The sequence below is a fragment of the Ambystoma mexicanum genome, chromosome 8 (genome assembly GCF_040938575.1).
Source record: "Ambystoma mexicanum isolate Mex_15411 chromosome 8, UKY_AmexF1_1, whole genome shotgun sequence".
In the NCBI taxonomy this organism is placed as follows: Eukaryota; Metazoa; Chordata; class Amphibia; order Caudata; family Ambystomatidae; genus Ambystoma; species Ambystoma mexicanum.
The window spans coordinates 1,689,747,939-1,689,767,368 of record NC_090929.1 but is presented as its reverse complement, the minus strand read 5'-3'; the positions used below and the strand labels follow the sequence as shown (position 1 = coordinate 1,689,767,368).

The 19,430-nt window shown below is 49.1% G+C and overlaps 1 protein-coding gene across 1 annotated transcript in view; it reads right to left on the bottom strand.

Annotated features, from left to right (window-relative positions):
• The window catches only part of LOC138473460 (deleted in malignant brain tumors 1 protein-like), a 199,114-nt gene that overhangs the window by 168,199 nt on the left and 11,485 nt on the right, over positions 1-19,430 (bottom strand). Inside the window, exon 2 of the mRNA XM_069612108.1 lies at positions 175-225. Coding sequence (XP_069468209.1) covers positions 175-225 — 51 coding nt within the window. The remainder of the gene's footprint in view (positions 1-174; positions 226-19,430) is intronic.

Sequence of the window (19,430 nt, the reverse complement as noted above, 5' to 3'; positions counted from 1 at the left end):
GCGCGTTATATGCATGTACCACAGGCCTGAGCACTTTCACCCGCGGAAATGTTCTGGGGTAAAAGTTTATCACAGAAGTTAAAACGTCCTACAAAGCCTAAAGCCGTTTCCTGGAGTGCAGGCACTCCATCACAAAGTTCACGAACAGTTTCCATTTAATTCCATCTTGCTCACCTGCAGCGACTGCACCAATGTCATTGCTGGAGATTTCAGAAGCCCTTTCCACTGTAGAGAAAAAAGGAAGAACCGATTAGAACAACAGCGGTCACATTTGATCACAGAGCGCCAAGAAACCACGCAGGTGGCGACAGTGTGCGATATAAGAACCTTTAACAAAACCAAACATAACATAGGTACAATAGCCACTGCCCATTGGCTAGCATTGCCAACAACTGCCCCCATACATGCTCACACACATGCCCCAATGCCACGGACTGCCAGCAACTGTCCATCTGCATGCCCCACTGCTAAGGATGGCCATGGAATGCTCACACACATGCCCCAATGCCATGGACTGCCAACACCTGTCCATCTGCATGCCCCACTGCTAAGGATGCCCCTGGAATGCTCAGACACATTCCCCAAAGCCATGGATGCCAGCAACTGTCCAGCAGCATGCCCCACTGCTAAGGATGGCCATGGAATGCTCAGACACATGCCCCAATGCCATGGACTGCCAGCAACGGTCCAGTTGCATGCCCCACTGCTAAGGATGGCCATGGAATGCTCACACACATGCCCCAATGCCATGGACTGCCAGCAACTGTCCAGCAGCATGCCCCACTGCTAAGGATGGCCATGGAATGCTCACACACATGCCCCAATGCCATGGACTGCCAGCAACTGTCCATCTGCACGCCCCACTGCTAAGGATGGCCATGGAATGCTCACACACATGCCCCAAAGCCATGGACTGCCAGCAACTGTCCAGCTGCACGCCCCACTGCTAAGGATGGCCATGGAATGCTCAGACACATGCCCCAAAGCCATGGACTGCCAGCAACTGTCCAGCTGCATGCCCCACTGCTAAGGATGGCCATGGAATGCTCAGACACATGCCGCATTGCCATGGACTGCCAGCAACTGTCCAGCTGCATGCCCCACTGCTAAGGATGGCCATGGAATGCTCACACACATGCCCCTATGCCATGGACTGCCAGCAACTGTCCAGCTGCATGCCCCACTGCTAAGGATGGCCATGGAATGCTCACACACATGCCCCAATGCCATGGACTACCAGCAACTGTCCAGCTGCATGCCCCACTGCTAAGGATGGCCATGGAATGCTCAGACACATGCCCCAAAGCCATGGACTGCCAGCAACTGTCCATCTGCATGCCCCACTGCTAAGGATGGCCATGGAATGCTCAGACACATGCCCCAATGCCATGGACTGCCAGCAACTGTCCAGCTGCATGCCCCACTGCTAAGGATGGCCATGGAATGCTCAGACACATGCCCCAAAGCCATGGACTGCCAACAACTGTCCAGCTGCATGCCCCACTGCTAAGGATGGCCATGGAATGCTCAGACACATGCCCCAAAGCCATGGACTGCCAACAACTGTCCAGCTGCATGCCCCACTGCTAGGATGGCCATGGAATGCTCACACACATGCCCGAAAGCCATGGACTGCCAACAACTGCCCAGCTGCATGCCCCACTGCTAAGGATACCCATGGAATGCTCAGACATATGTCACATTGCCATGGACTGCCAACACCTGTCCATCTGCATGCCCCAGTGCTAAGAATACCCATGGAATGCTCAGACACATACCCCATTGCCATGGACTGCCAACAACTGTCCAGCTGCATGCCCCACTGCTAAGGATGGCCATGGAATGCTCAGACACATTCCCCAAAACCATGGACTGCCATCAACTGTCCAGCTGCATGCCCCACTGCTAAGGATGGCCATGGAATGCTCACACACATGCCCCAATGCCATGGACTGCCAGCAACTGTCCAGCTGCATGCCCCACCGCTGAGGATGCCCCTGGAATGATCAGACACATTCCCCAAAGCCATGAACTGCCAACAACTGTCCAGCTGCATGCCCCACTGCTAAGGATGGCCATGGAATGCTCGCACACATGCCCCAAAGCCATGGGCTGCCAACAACTGTCCAGCTGCATGCCCCACTGCTAAGGATGGCCATGGAATGCTCACACACATGCCCCAAAGCCATGGACTGGCAGCAACTGCCCAGCTGCATGCCCCACTGCTAAGGATACCCATGGAATGCTCAGACATATGTCATATTGCCATGGACTGCCAACACCTGTCCATCTGCATGCCCCAGTGCTAAGGATACCCATGGAATGCTCAGACACATACCCCATTGCAATGGACTGCCAACAACTGTCCAGCTGCATGCCCCACTGCTAAGGATGGCCATGGAATGCTCAGACACATTCCCCAAAACCATGGACTGCCAACAACTGTCCAGCTGCATGCCCCACTGCTAAGGATGGCCATGGAATGCTCACACACATGCCCCAATGCCATGGACTGCCAGCAACTGTCCAGCTGCATGCCCCACCGCTGAGGATGCCCCTGGAATGCTCAGACACATTCCCCAAAGCCATGGACTGCCAACAACTGTCCAGCTGCATGCCCCACTGCTAAGGATGGCCATGGAATGCTCACACACATGCCCCAAAGCCATGGGCTGCCAACAACTGTCCAGCTGCATGCCCCACTGCTAAGGATGGCCATGGAATGCTCAGACACATGTCGCATTGCCATGGACTGCCAACACCTGTCCATCTGCATGCCCCACTGCTAAGGATGGCCATGGAATGCTCACACACATGCCCCAAAGCCATGGACTGCCAACAACTGTCCAGCTGCATGCCCCACTGCTAATGATGGCCATGGAATGCTCAGACACATGCCCCGAAGCCATACACTGCCAACAACTGTCCAGCTGCATGCCCCACTGCTAAGGATGGCCATGGAATGCTCAGACACATTCCCCAAAGCCATGGACTGCCAACAACTGTCCAGCTGCATGCCTCACTGCTAAGGATGGCCATGGAATGCTCACACACATGCCCCAAAGCCATGGGCTGCCAGCAACTGTCCAGCTGCATGCCCCACTGCTAAGGATGGCCATGGAATGCTTAGACACATGTTGCATTGCCATGGACTGCCAACACCTGTCCATCTGCATGCCCCACTGCTAAGGATGGCCATGGAATGCTCACACACATGCCCCAATGCCATGGACTGCCAACAACTGTCCAGCTGCATGCCCCACTGCTAAGGATGGCCATGGAATGCTCAGACACATGTTGCATTGCCATGGACTGCCAACAACTGTCCAGCTGCATGCCCCACTGCTAAGGATGGCCATAGAATGCTCAGACACATGCCCCAAAGCCATGCACTGCCAACACCCGTCCATCTGCATGCCCCACCGCTAAGGATGGCCATCGAATGCTCAGACACATGCCCCGAAGCCATGGGCTGCCAACAACGGTCCAGCTGCATGCCCCACTGCTAAGGATGGCCATAGAATGCTCAGACACATGCCCCAAAGCCATGCACTGCCAACACCCGTCCATCTGCATGCCCCACCGCTAAGGATGGCCATCGAATGCTCAGACACATGCCCCGAAGCCATGGGCTGCCAACAACGGTCCAGCTGCATGCCCCACTCCTAAGGATGGCCATGGAATGCTCACACACATGCCCCTTTGCCAAGGATTTCTATCATGTGCCGGGGTACAAGACCCATCGTCAAGGATTCTCATCCGATGTCCATTCCCACCATGGCCCCCCCCCCCCCACCACAGCCAGGTCTTTCTGCAGCACCAGTACACAGGCGTGGAATGCGGCCGTATTCTTCTGCACCTCACTGACAATGATGGAGATGCACCGTGGGAGTGGAACACAGCATTAACGAGCACTCCCGAGCCCACCTGCCGCCCTTGCCCTGCGAGCTTGAGTGGGGAGAGGAACATGTGCTGGAACCTGGGTGTTCTGATCCACCCACCTCTGCAACCTTGCTGCCTGTGCAGCGGCGCCAGAAAGCCAGGTGAGCAAGCAGAGCTGCTCCTCCCCCACTGGCCACATCCTCCCGAGACAGCCTCTAGCACAGCCTCTTCCCTTCACATCAGGAATAGAGACCCCAGACTCCAAACAACAAGTCACTGCAGTGTAACACTGGCACTGATAGGGAATGCAGTAGCACTGCGGCTGAACTACGCGTGTGCGTAGCAATCTGCCTAAGAGCACACCCCATGTCAATGTGTGCACGGTCCAATCCATGCCACTGCTCCTGCCTCACCAAAGCAATGGCGTGACCTCCATCTGGGGGGTTCTTTTTAGTGCTACCCAAAGGTGTGATAGTCAAAAAGGAAGGGTGTGCTGGAAGGGGTCAACCATGCTTTGTGTACGCGTTCGCCTCCGCCCACGTGCACCGTGGCGCACGGGGACGCCAAGCGGCAAAGTGTGTGGCCCAGCAGCACCACCTCCCAGCTTCACATGCACCTAATAGTGAACATGGGGGTACCTCCCTTTCCTCCCCAGGGCCATACTGCCATGGGCGTGTGTGCCAGTGTCTTCGTGATAGCCCTGCTCAGGGTTGGTACTGAGCATGCCCGTGTGCCTCTATTGGGGAGCTTGGATGGGCTGAGGAAGCTCCTCTTGGACTAGAGGGGATGGGAGGTGTCTCCTCAAAGCAGAGCCAGGATTTGGGACACCGCAGTGAGGGTGATAGGAGAGGGCTGCCCAACAAAGTGCCACACTCCTGGGGCGGTTGTTCCGGCGTTGCCAGCAGCAATTGCCATATTTTTCCATTGTAGGCCTTGCTTACGAAGTATAAAGAGAAATCTGGAAAAACTTCCTCCAGAATATAGTTGTACTTATTGCATTTCCATTTGTTGATTTGGAAAACGATGAGCTTTGACAGAAGCATGTACAGAAGATGCATACAGTAACCAAGGCAACCCAGACACTGCGCCCCATACACAGAAACACGTACAGAATATACATACAGTAGCCAAGGCAACCCAGACACCTCACACCATACACAGAAACACGTACAGAAGATACATACAGTAACCAAGGCAACCCTGCACCACGCGCCGTACACAGAAACACATACAGGAGATACATAAAGTAACCAAGGCAACCCAGACACTGCGCCCCATACACAGAAACACATACAGAATATGCATACAGTAACCAAGGCAACATAGACACCTCACACCGTACACAGAAACACATACAGGAGATACATACAGTAACCAAGGCAACCCAGACACTGCGCCCCATCCACAGAAACGCATACAAAATATACATACAGTAACCAAGGCAACATAGACACCTCACACCGTACACAGAAACACATACAGGAGATATATACAGTAACAAAGGCAACCCAGACACTGCGCCCCATACACAGAAACAACACGTACAGAATATAAATGCAGTAACCAAGGCAACCCAGACACCTCATACTATACAGAGAAACACGTACAGAAGATACATACATTTACCAAGGCAACCCTGACACCACGCGACGTACACAGAAACACATACAGGAGATACATGCAGTAACAAAGGGCACCCAGACACTGCGCCCCATACACAGAAACACGTACAGAATATGCATACAGTAACCAAGGCAACCCAGCCACCTTACACCGTACACAGAAACACATACAGAAGATACATAAAGTAACCAAGGCAACCATGGCACCACACGCTGTACACAAACACATACAGGAGATACATACAGTAACCAAGGCAACCCAGACACTGCGCCCAAACACAGAAACGCATACAAAATATGTATACTGTAACCAAGGCAACCCAGACACCTCACACCGTACACAGGAACACATACAGGAGATATATACAGTAACAAAGGCAACCCAGATACTGCGCCCCATACACAGAAATACATACAGAATATGCATACAGTAACCAAGGCAACCCAGCCACCTTACACCCTACACAGAAACACATACAGAAGATACATAAAGTAACCAAGGCAACCATGGCACCACACGCCGTACACAAACACATACAGAAGATACATACAGTAACCAAGGCAACGCATACAAAATATGTATACTGTAACCAAGGCAACCCAGACACCTCACACCGTACACAGGAACACATACAGGAGATATATACAGTAACCAAGGCAACCCAGACACCTCACACCGTTCACAGAAACATGTAAAGAGGATACATACATTTACCAAGGCAACCCTGACACCACGCGACGTACACAGAAACACATTCAGAACATACATACAGTAACCAAGGCAACCCTGGCACCTCACACCCTACACATAAACACATACAGGAGATATATACAGTAACAAACGCAACCCAGACACTGCGCCCCATACACAAAAACACGTACCAAAGATACTTACCGTAGCCAAGGCAACCCTGGCACCACGCGCGGTACACAGAAACACATACAGGAGATACATACAGTAACCAAAGCAACCTAGACAATGCGCCCCATACACAAAAACACGTACAGAATATACATACAGTAACCAAGGCAACCCAGACACATCACATCATACACAGAAACACATACAGGAGATATATAAACTAACAAAGTCGACCCAGACCCTGCACCCCATACACAGAAACACGTACAGAATATACATACAGTAACCAAGGCAACCCAGACACCTGACACCATACACAGAAACACGTACAGAAGATACATGCATTTCCTGAGGCAACCCGGACACCACGCGCCGTACACAGAAACAAATACAGGAGATATAAACAGTAACAAAGGCAACCCAGACACTGCGCCCCATACACAGAAACACGTACGGGAGATATATACAGTAACAAAGGCGACCCAGACACTGCACTCCATACACAGAAACACGTACAGAATATACATACAGTAACCAAGGCAACCCAGACATCTCACACCGTACACAGAAACACATACAGGAGATATATACAGTAACAAAGGCAAACAAGACACTGCGCCCCATACACAGAAACACGTGCAAAATATACATACAGTAACCAAGGCAACCCAGACAACTCACACCGCACACAGAAACACATACAGGCGATACATACGGTAACAAAGGCAACCCAGGCACACCGCCACATACACAGAAACACGTACAGAATATACATACAGTAACCAAGGCAACCCAGACACCTCACACCGTACACAGAAACATGTACAGAAGATACATACAGTAACCAAGGCAACCCTGGCACCACACGCCATACACAGAAACACATACAGCAGATACATACAGTAAAAAAGGCAACTCAGACACTGCGCCCCATACACAGAAACACATACAGAATATACATACAGTAACCAAGGCAACCCAGACACCTCACACCGTACACAGAAAAACGTACAGAAGATACATACAGTAACCAAGGCAACCCTGCACCACGCGCCGTACACAGAAACACATACAGGAGATACATAAATTAACAAAGGCAACCCAGACACTGCGCCCCATACACAGAAACACGTACAGAATATGCATACAGTAACTAAGGCAACCCATACACCTACACTGTACACAGAAACACGTACAGAAGATACATACAGTAACCAAGGCAACCCTGGCACCATGCGCCGTACACAGAAACACATACAGGAGATACATACAATAACCAAGGTAACCCAAACACTGCGCACCATACATAGAAACACATACAGAATATACATACAGTAACCAAGTCACCTCACGCTGTACATAAAAACACATACAGAAGATACGCACAGTAACCAAAGCAACCCAGGCACCTCGCACCGTACACAGAAACATGTCCAGAAGATGCATACAGTAACCAAGGCAACCCAGATACCTTGCGCCGTACACAGAAACACATAACCAAGTTGCATACAGTAACCCAGACAACGCTGAGACATGGGGCCTTACACTGAAACAAGTACAGAAGATGCATACAGTAGCCAAGGGAACCCAGACATCTCGCACTATACACAGCGACACGTACATAATATACATATAGAACCCAAGACAACCCAGACACCTCGCACCTTACTCAGAAACACATACAGCAGATACATACAGTAAAAAAGGCAACCCAGACACTGCTCCCCATACACAGAAACACGTACAGAATATACATACAGTAACCAAGGCAACCCTTGCACCACGCACGCTACACAGAAACACATACAGGAGATACATACAGTAACCAACACAACCCAGACACTGCACCCCTTACACAGAAACACATACAGAATATACATACAGTAACCAAGGCAACCCAGACACCTCATACCGTACACAGAAAACATACAGGAGATATATAAAGTAACAAAGGCAACCCAGACACTGCGCCCCATAAACAGAAATACATACAGAATATACATACAGTAATCAAGGCAACCCAGACACCTGACACCATACACAGAAACACGTACAGAAGATACATACATTTACAGAGGCAACCCTGACACCACGCGCCGTACACAGAAACACATACAGGAGATATATATAGTAACAAATACAACCCAGACACTGCGCCCCATACAGAGAAACACGTACGGGAGATATATACAGTAACAAAGGTGACCCAGACACTGCACCCCATACACAGAAACACATACAAAATATACATACAGTAACCAAGGCAACCCAGACACCTCACACCGTACACAGAAACACATACAGTAACAAAGGCAACCCAGACACTGCCCCCCATACACAGAAACACGTACAGAAAATACATACAGTAACCAAGGCAACCCTGCACCAGGCGCCGTACACATGAACATAAACAGGAGATACATAAAGTAACCAAGGCAACCCAGACACTGCGCCCCATACACAGAAACCCATACAGAATATACATACAGTAACCAAGGCAACCCAGATACCTCACACAGTACACAGAAACACGTACAGAAATTAAATACAGTAACCAAGGCAACCCAGACATTGCGCCCCATACACAGAAACACATACAGAATATGCATACAGTAACTAAGGCAACCCAGACACCTACACTGTACACAGAAACAGGTACAGAAGATACATACAGTAACCAAGGCAACCCGGACACTGCGCCTCATACACAGAAACACATACAGAATATACATACAGTAACCAAGGAAACCCAGAGACCTTGCACAATAGACAGAAACACGTACAAAATATACATACAGTAACCAAGGCAATCCAGACACCTCACACCGGACACAGAAACACATACAGCAGATACATACAGTAAAAAAGACAACCCAGATACTGCACCCCATACACAGAAACACGTACAGAACATACATACAGTAACCAAGGCAACCCAGACAGCTCACACCGTACACAGAAACACGTACAGAAGATACATACAGTAACCAAGGCAACCCTGCACCACGCGCCATACACAGAAACACATACAGGAGATACATAAAGTAACCAAGGCAAACCAGACACTGTGCCCCATGCACAGAAACACGTACAGAATATGCATACAGTAACTAAGGCAACCCAGACACCTACACTGTATACAGAAACAAGTAAAGAAGATACATACAGTAACCAAGGCAACCCTGGCACCACGCGCCGTACAGAGAAACACAAACAGGAGATACATACAGTAACCAAGGCAACCCATACACTGCGCCCCATACACAGAAACACATACAGAATATAAATACAGTAACCAAGGCACCTCACGCTGTACATAGGAACTCATACAGAAGTTACATACAGTAGCCAAGGCAACCCAGACACCTCGCACTGTACACAGAAACACGTACAAAATATCCATACAGTAACCAAGGCAACCCAGACACCTCACACCGTACACAGAAACACATACAGCAGATACATACAGTAACCAAAGCAACCCAGGCACCTTGCACCGTACACAGAAACATGTACAGAAGATGCATTCAGTAACCAAGGAAACCCTGCACCATGCGCCGTACACAGAAGCACTTACAGGAGATACATAAAGTAACCAAGGCAACCCAGACATTGCGCCCCATACACAGAAACACATACAGAATATGCATACAGTAACTAAGGCAACCCAGACACCTACACTGTACACAGAAACACATACAGAAGATACATACAGTAACCAAGGTAACCCTGGCACCACGCGCCATACACAGAAACACATACAGAATATACATACAGTAACCAAGGCACCCCACGAATAACATAGAAACACATACAGAAGATACATACAGTAACCGAAGCAACACAGGCACCTCGCACAATACACAGAAACATGTACAGAAGATGCATACAGTAACCAAGGCAACCCACACACCTTGCGCTGTACACAGAAACACATACCCAAGTTGCATACAGTAACCTAGACAATGCTGAAACCTGGGGCCTTACACTGAAACAAGTACCGAAGATGCATACAGTAGCCAATGCAATCCTGAGACCTGGGACCTTATACAGAAACACCTACAGAAGAGGAATACAGTAACCAAGGCAACCGTGAGACCTGGTGACTTACACATATACATGTACAGAAGATGAATACAGTAACCAAGGCAACCCAGAGACCTTGCGCCGTACAGAGATGCATGCAACACAGAGTCCTGGGGCCTTACGCAGAAAAATGTAGAGAAGATGCATGCCGTAACCCAGGCAACCCTGAGACATGACGCCTTACACAGAAACATGTACAGAAGATGCATACAGTAACCCAGAAGATGCATACAGTAACCCAGGCAACCCTGAGACCTGACGCCTTACACAGAAACATGCACAGAAGATGCATACAGTATCCCAGGCAACCCTGAGACCTGACGCCTTACACAGAAACATGCACAGAGGTTGCATACAGTAACCCAGGCAACCCTGAGACCTGACGCCTTACACAGAAACATGCACAGAAGATGCATACAGTATCCCAGGCAACCCTGAGGCCTGACGCCTTACACAGAAACATGCACAGAGGTTGCATACAGTAACCCAGGCAACCCTGAGACCTAACGCCTTACACAGAAACATGCACAGAGGTTGCATACAGTAACCCAGGCAACCCTGAGACCTGACGCCTTACACAGAAACATGTACAGAAGATGCATACAGTATCCCAGGCAACCCTGAGGCCTGACGCCTTACACAGAAACATGCAAAGAGGTTGCATACAGTAACCCAGGCAACCCTGAGACCTGACGCCTTACACAGAAACATGTACAGAAGATGCATACAGTATCCCAGGCAACCCTGAGGCCTGACGCCTTACACAGAAACATGCACAGAGGTTGCATACAGTAACCCAGGCAACCCTGAGACCTGACGCCTTACACAGAAACATGCACAGGGGTTGCATACAGTATCCCAGGCAACCCTGAGACCTGACGCCTTACACAGAAACATGCACAGAGGTTGCATACAGTATCCCAGGCAACGCTGAGACATGACGCCTTACACAGAAACATGCACAGAAGATGCATACAGTATCCCAGGCAACCCTGAGACCTGACGCCTTACACAGAAACATGCACAGAAGATGCATACAGTGGCCCTCATTACGACCCTGGCGGAAAGTGACTGACCGGACCGCCACAGCGTAAATAGCGTTTCCGCCATTGCACGAAGGAGCAAAGTGTGGCCCATTCCGACCCATCGGGCACGAGCACCACGGCATGGCGGAAGTGCAAAGTCCGCGATGGCGGAAATGACCCCAAAACGGCCCACACCGCCGCCGTACGGCGCCCTAGGTGCAATACCGCCACCCATCACAGCGGACACCGCAGTGTGCGCCTACCGGAAAGTACGGTGACCGTAAATATACGGAAACGGAAGTAAAAACATGGGCCCGGAACGGGAAACATCCCGCCGTACACCTATAAAACCACAAAAACCACACAACCACTAAAAACACTACCCTGAGACACACCCCAACCCGTCATCCACCCTAGCGAAACCAAGAAAAATGGGAAAAGTAGCGAAGAAAGCGTGCGACCGCAAGCGGCAGGTCCACTTCTCCCGTGAGGAACTCACCGTGCTAACAGAGACCCTCCAGGAGAATGCTGCCGTCGTCTTCTCCACGCAAATGACCAGGACGGCACTTGCGAACAAGAAGGCCATATGGGCTCTGGTGGCACAGCGGGTAAGTGCGGTGGGGACCTGTTAGGATGTGCAGTGTTTCCAATGTTTACCTGTTAAACCATGAGTGTATAATATTTCCTTCACTATGTCTATTGTCACTTAGATACTATAGAACATAGAACTGCATCTTATGTAGCAGGGTTCCAAGGAGAGCCAGTGAAGAAGCAGGGCCTTAGTGGGAAGATTGTACTCCTCCTGCTGGGGGTCGTTTTATGTCATCAACTTACAAATAAAAGGTTCTTTACCTTTAAAACTACTGGTTATGTGAAAGCCTCCCTTTGTACATAACATTTGGCGACGAGGATTTTGACTGGGACCCCGAGGACGACCCCCAGCGCCTTTTCTACAGATCTAGTGTGCTGGCTGTGGAGCGGAGCCAGCCTGACTTGCCTGAGGGAGGGCCTTTTTCAGTGGATTATTGACGGCCTGACATCCAGTGTGTGGCATCCACCGGAGGGACATTGCTAGCGCCAGAGGAAAACCCCCTGGAGTCTCCGTGGTCCGTGGGAGCTGGAATTGGACCCCTGCAATTTTGTTGAACTTGTGGAGACTGGGCTGGCAAAGACACGGCTTTGGCACTTTTATAATTGGATTTTGGGTTGTGTGTTTTCCGAGCGGCCATTGGACACCCTGGCCCCACGCTGAGCAAGGTTGAGAAAGGAGTCGCCGCCGATGACCCTGGTGAGGCGCTCCAGGGTGAGTAGATAACCAAGCAGCTATCTTTTAATTAGTGTCACCTACCTGTGTGGGTGGGAGCTCTTTTGGTTAAACCAGAATTGCAAGCTTGTTATTCTATTCTGCAACTTTGAGACATGGCAAATGTGCCTGCTCCTGTGTTTTTTCTGGCAGTGCCAGGTGAACCCAGGGTTAGATGGGAAGACTGGAAGGAAGGATTCAGCAAATATGCCTTAGCAGTGTTTGGTGCCAACTACTCCAATGAGCGCAAGGAGGCATTGCTATTTCACTGTTTGAGAACTGCAGGCCAAGAGGTCTTAAAGAGATTGCCGGAGCCTTCTGACATTTTGGATGCTGGTCCATATGAAAGGACATTAGCCAAACTGGACAGGCATTTTAGAGTGGAGGAGAACATTATATTGGAAAGATATAAATTTGCCACGAGAGAGCAGAAGAATGGGGAAAGTATCGAGGATTTTGTCACGGCTTTAAGGGGCTTAGCAGTGAAATGCAAATTCACTCACTGTCAGGATGAGCACTTGAGAGACCAGCTAATGATTAAATGTTCCAATGACAGTATTAGGAAAGAACTATGGAAAGAGAGGAACCCCTCTTTGGATCGAGCAATTGAGATAGCGAAAATGGTGGAACACACAGATAAGTGCATTGAAGTTCTTCAATCGGATACTGTGAACAATGGTAAACCCAAGTTGGATGAGAGTCAGGGTTCAGTGCTGAAGGTGTCAAAGGTTGTTCAGAGGCAGAGTACGTGGAATCCAAGACGCGCCTCGCAGAATGCTAAAAGGAGCGAAGAGAACAGACCGGCAACTGGCAGAGGATGGCGTCAATGGGTTCCTGCAAAAGATAGCAGAGGGATTCCCAAAGACATGAATTCTTTCAAGATGGTTAGGGATTCAGGACAATCCAGAGGTTTTCCAGGGAGACGATGCTTTAGATGTGGAAGCTTGTCGCATATAGCCTCGGATAAGGGTTGCTTTGCTATTCATATCATATGCAATGAGTGTGGTGTGAGAGGGCACATTGCCCGATGTTGTAGAAATTTTAATGCTGGGTCAAATCAAGTGCATGAAATAAGTGCAAGTTATGAAGATGAGTCATATTGTGAGGATGGCAGAGAAGTGGTATTTACAGTGAATGCTGTCAATGGCAGAGTGAAAACGCAGAAACCTTATGCTGAGGTTGTAATTCGAGGTGTACCAGTACGCATGCTAATGGATAGTGGTGCTGACTACACCTTGATAAGTGTGGAAGTGTGGAGGAACAAATTCGATAGTTGTACTCTGTGGGAAAATACTGTTAAAGCAAATGCTTATGGAGATGTTCCCATAGATATTATAGGTTGCTTTGATGCTGAATTACAGTTTAAGGACAGGAAGGCCAAAGGTTATGTGTATGTTACCAACAGAGGGGGTGAATTGTTGTCATGGAGTGATCAAGCTGAATTGAAGATAAGGCTTGAGGCAAGTCATCCCGAGCAGGTAATGTCTGTTGCGGGAGGAGAGCCCACAGAGATACAAACCACGTTATCTGGGAAATTGGGGTGTCTTAAGGGCTTTGTACATGTAATTCGCCTAAAGAAAGGAGCTGTACCTAAGATTGCAAAACTGCGAACTATTCCTCTTGCTCTTAGAGGAGATGTAGAGGAAGAACTCAAGAGAATGGAAAGAGATGGTGTCATTGAAAAGATAGAAGCATCTGAATGGGTCAGTCCTATAGTTGTAGTCAGAAAAGGCAATGGGTCTTTGAGGCTCTGTATAGATCTTAGACATCTAAACAGCATGGTTGTGGCAGACAGGTTTCCTCTTCCCCGAATAGATGATTTGATGGTGGGAGTAGCTGGGTCAAAAGTGTTCTCCATACTAGATCTTAAATCAGCCTACCATCAGGTTGAATTGCACCCTAATTCCAGGGATCTCACCGCCTTCATCACCCCGATTGGATTGTTCAGGTGTGTTCGCATGCCATTTGGTTTGGTCTCAGCCGCAAGTGTGTTTCAGAGTATTATGCATAAATTACTTGGGGGTGAAAAAGGGGTGATGTGTTATCAGGATGATGTTCTTGTATGTGGGAGCGATGAGAAGGAGCATGATGTTCGTTTGAAAAGAGTTTTGGATATTTTGAAGGAGGCAGGCCTCACCGTTGCCTTGGAAAAATGTACTTTTAAAGCCAACAAAGTGGTGTACCTGGGTCATGAGATCACTGGGGAAGGGGTTAGACCCAAGGAGGAGGCTATTGAGGCCATAAAAAGAATGGAGGAGCCTAAGTCTAAAGGGGACATACTATCATTTTTGGGACTGGTGGAGTTTTACGGCAAATTTGTCAAAGGGTTAGCAGAAATGTCGAGGAATATGAGATTTCTCACTCGCAAGGGAGTCATTTTTAAATGGTGTGACCGGTGCAAGAAAGAATTTTTGATGATAAAAGAGGCTATTGTCAATGCTCCCATTTTGAAAATATTTGAGGAAAGTAAACCCACATTGCTTTTTGTTGATGCCAGTGATTATGGTGTTGGGGCTGTTCTGATGCAGGAGGATCAGACAGGTTTACAGACTGTGGCTTTTGCGTCCAGGTCTTTGAAGGGCCCAGAATCTAGATATTCAGTTATTGAGAAGGAGGCTCTAGCATGCGTTTGGGGTGTCGAGAAATTTAAAAGATTCTTGTGGGGGAGGAGTTTCACCATTTGCACTGACCATAAACCCTTGGTTGGAATTTTTACGAAAGGTGGTTTGGAGGGAGTGTCAAGACGCATTATGAAATGGGTCACGGCATTGCAAGGGTTACAGTATACCATGCTCCACGTAAAGGGGGAGGTTAATGTGGTTGCAGACGCCTTGTCTAGATCTGTCCAGAGGGAAATTTCTGACGATAGTGACTTTACAAGTTCAGAGGAGAGTGCAGAAATATTCCAGGTGCATGAAACATTAAAGAAAAGTGAGTGGGATGTGTCTTGCACGGAGGATGTTGTATATCAAGGAGTACTTACTCTGGTTGCAGAAGGTAAAATTAAGAGCCACAGGGGCGAGATGAATGGTTTTGCCAAAGTGAGGGAGGAGCTATGGATTCAGGATGGTTATTTATACAAGGGTCACCAGATGGTTGTGCCAGTCGGTATGAGGAAGTCTGTTTTGGAGTTGGCCCATGTTGGGCATTTAGGTCTGGCCAGGACGAAGGGACTTGTGAGGTCTGAATTTTGGTGGCCTGGTATCGACAAGGACATAGAGGAACAAGTCAAAGACTGTGTGGAATGTATTGAGGGAAACAAAGGCTTGAAAGTGCAAAAAGTTCCCATGGTAGTGAGGGAGTCCCCGCGTGTCCCTTGGGACGAAATTGCGTTGGATCTCCTCGGTCCATTTAATATTGGTGGTGGCAGAGATAGCTACCTATTAGTAGTCATGGATTTATTATCAAAATGGCCGGAGGTATGTGTACTCAAGGACATATCCAGTAGTAGTATAATCAGATTTTTGGAACAACTGTTTTGGAGAGAAGGGTTTCCAAGAAAGTGTTTGTCTGACAATGGGACCCAACTTGTTTCCAGAGAGTTTAAAGAATTCTTAGAGAATCATGGGATTGAGCAGGTGAATACTTCTTTATATCATCCCCAGAGTAATGGGTGTGTGGAACGATTTAATAGGACTCTGATGGAGGCTATTAGGATAGCGGTGGCTACTGGAGGAGATTGGGTGAGAACAGTGATGGAACGCACATTCCAGTATAGGCTAACTACCCATAGTGTCACAGGCGTGAGTCCATTTGAGATCTTGAGAGGAAGAAAACCAAATACTCATTTATGTCCAGGTTGGATGGGCAAATCAAAAATGGTGGATGTGGATCTAGAGAGTGTAAAAAGGAGAATTTTTGAAGCTGGAGTTAGATCCAAGGAGAGGTATGATCAGAAGAATTGTTGTAGGGAACTCAAGGTCAAAGAGGGTGATTGGATTAAAGTCAAGCTCCCCACCAAAGTTCGTAAAGGAGCCTCGTTGTTTTCTGAACCCAAGCAAGTTGTGAAAGACTTGGGTTCGTCAGTGTTGGTCAAAGGAGGAGCTATTTGGAATAAGGAAAGGGTGGCTTTTCCGTTTCAATGTTAATTTGTCTTCAGTTAGTTGGAGACAGGGACTTTCTTGTGACTCTACCTAATCAACCACTAGATGTCCTATATCTATGCTCTTGATTTGTGCCAGGACTTGCAGCGCATCCAATGTTTTACCTGTTAAACCACGAGTGCATAATATTTATTTTACAGGTTTCAATTTCAGTTGTTCAATATTTGTTTTACAGGTTTCAATTTTAGTGGGTCCTCACCCACACAGTTACTTGTTATGTTTAAGGAGGAGAGGTGTTAGGATGTGCAGTGTTTCCAATGTTTACCTGTTAAACCATGAGTGTATAATATTTCCTTCACTATGTCTATTGTCACTTAGATACTATAGAACATAGAACTGCATCTTATGTAGCAGGGTTCCAAGGAGAGCCAGTGAAGAAGCAGGGCCTTAGTGGGAAGATTGTACTCCTCCTGCTGGGGGTCGTTTTATGTCATCAACTTACAAATAAAAGGTTCTTTACCTTTAAAACTACTGGTTATGTGAAAGCCTCCCTTTGTACATAACAGGACCGCACCCCGCAACCCACAGCAATGCAGAAAGCGATGGGACGACCTGCGGATACGCGTCCGCAGCATACTCTCTGCCAACCGCAACATTGCCACAGCCACCGGGGGAGGTCCTGAATCACCCATCAAGTTGACCCCCTGGGAAGAAATCTGTGCCTCCACCATCGGAATGGAGAGCATAGAGGGAGTCAGAGGGATGGAGAAAGGAGTGCAGACATCCGAAGATTCAGGTAGGTGGGCCAGATAAAACAATGCTAAATCCACAATGTCCAATCATGTGAAGTACCATGTGTCCACATAGTGCAACAGAAACACATGTCCAGGAGAACGTCCACACACATCGGCCTGATAGCGCACTTTAAAACTCACAATAAATACATAAATAATTAAAAACCCCTAAAACACGCACTACACGTGCAGCAGGCACACCCTAACTGCAGGCTGCCAAACAACTGCACCCTCACTCCACACACAAATGAAAGCACCTCCAAGGCCCCGACCCAAATCACCCTCAGGTACCACCCCAATGCATGTGATACAATGCCATTCCAATTCCCACAGACCCATTAATAACCCTCGCCCTCCTTTACTCCACCACAGGGTCCGATCCAAACGACGAGCATCAGGACACCCCTACCAGCACACCTGCAAAGAGGGCCAAGACCAACGGCCAAAGACCCTCCACCTCAGCTGCACGCATCAAGACACGGCAGCAGCACAAATCAGGTGGCAGCACAGAGGAGGGAACATCAACAGGCACCCCAGCAGCCAGCATGCCCACAACACCACCACCACAGGTCCCCCCAACGGATGCCACAGAAGGCACTGCCTCTGGTGGCAGCAGCACCATAGGTGACACCCCATTGATGGCAGCATGCTCCGACACAGAAGACGGGGATGTCGAAGTCAGATCCATCCATGACCTGTCCCAATCCCCCTGTCTGTCCCATCCTGTACAACATGAGGATACCACGCAGGGGCACCCACAAGACGACGACTGGCCATCCCCCACAAGCCCTGTGGCAAGGCAACATGAGGTCAACAGCCCCTCTGTGACACCCCCGCAAATGGCCATGGCCCAGCAGAGGCAACAGTCCCTCGACCAGTTAATCGTGCAACAGCAGCAACTGGCCACGCTCCTCAAGGACCATGCCGATGAATGTGGGGGCACTAAGGCAGACATAGAAACATCAACTGAGACACTTAGGGCAGAAATGGAGAGAAGTACAGAGACACTAAGGGCACAAATGGAGAGTAGCACCGAGAGCCTGAGAGTCCAAATGGAGAGTAGCACCGAGAGCCTGAGAGTCCAAATGGAGAGTAGCACCGAGAGCCTGAGAGTCCAAATGGAGAGAAGCACCGAGAGCCTGAGGGGGGAACTGCATGCGACGTCCAAAGACGTATGTGCCGAACTTGCCGCAGTGCGCCGTGTGCTCACTGAGCTCTCGCAAACCCTTAGGGACATGCATGGACGTGAGCAGGCAGAGACATCATCCGTTGCAAGTTCCGTCCAGGGCAGCCCCCAACGTAGATCCGGGAGGAACCTGCGCTCCACAGGCAGGGGTGCCCCTGATACCCGCAGAGGGGGCTTGCAATAGCGACAGCCCACTGACAATGAGCATCTTTGGACACTGGTGTTCGGGGGGGAGGTAGGAGGGTGGAGGGGGTGTGTTGGGCTCACTTGGGTGGCGGGTCGATAGGGTGTTCAACATGATATCACATATGCCATAAACAGTGCACGATCAACCAATGAGATGTGTGGACAATGATCTTTGTGTACTAGGCCATCATAGGCGTACAGTCCATATTGTTCATGTACCAGACACACACAGTGCCACGAGTCCCGTGTCCATGTATCAGCCACCAGGCGTGAGTGCTAGAAGCATGCATCAATGAGATGCTGACGAATGTCACGGCCCTCCGGTGCCTCGCAGACTCCTTGAGGTGCTGCCACATCCCCACCCTCATCATGACCATCATCAGGTGCTTGCAGTTCTGCGTCAGGGGGCATGGGCACATTTCTACGTACGCACATGTTGTG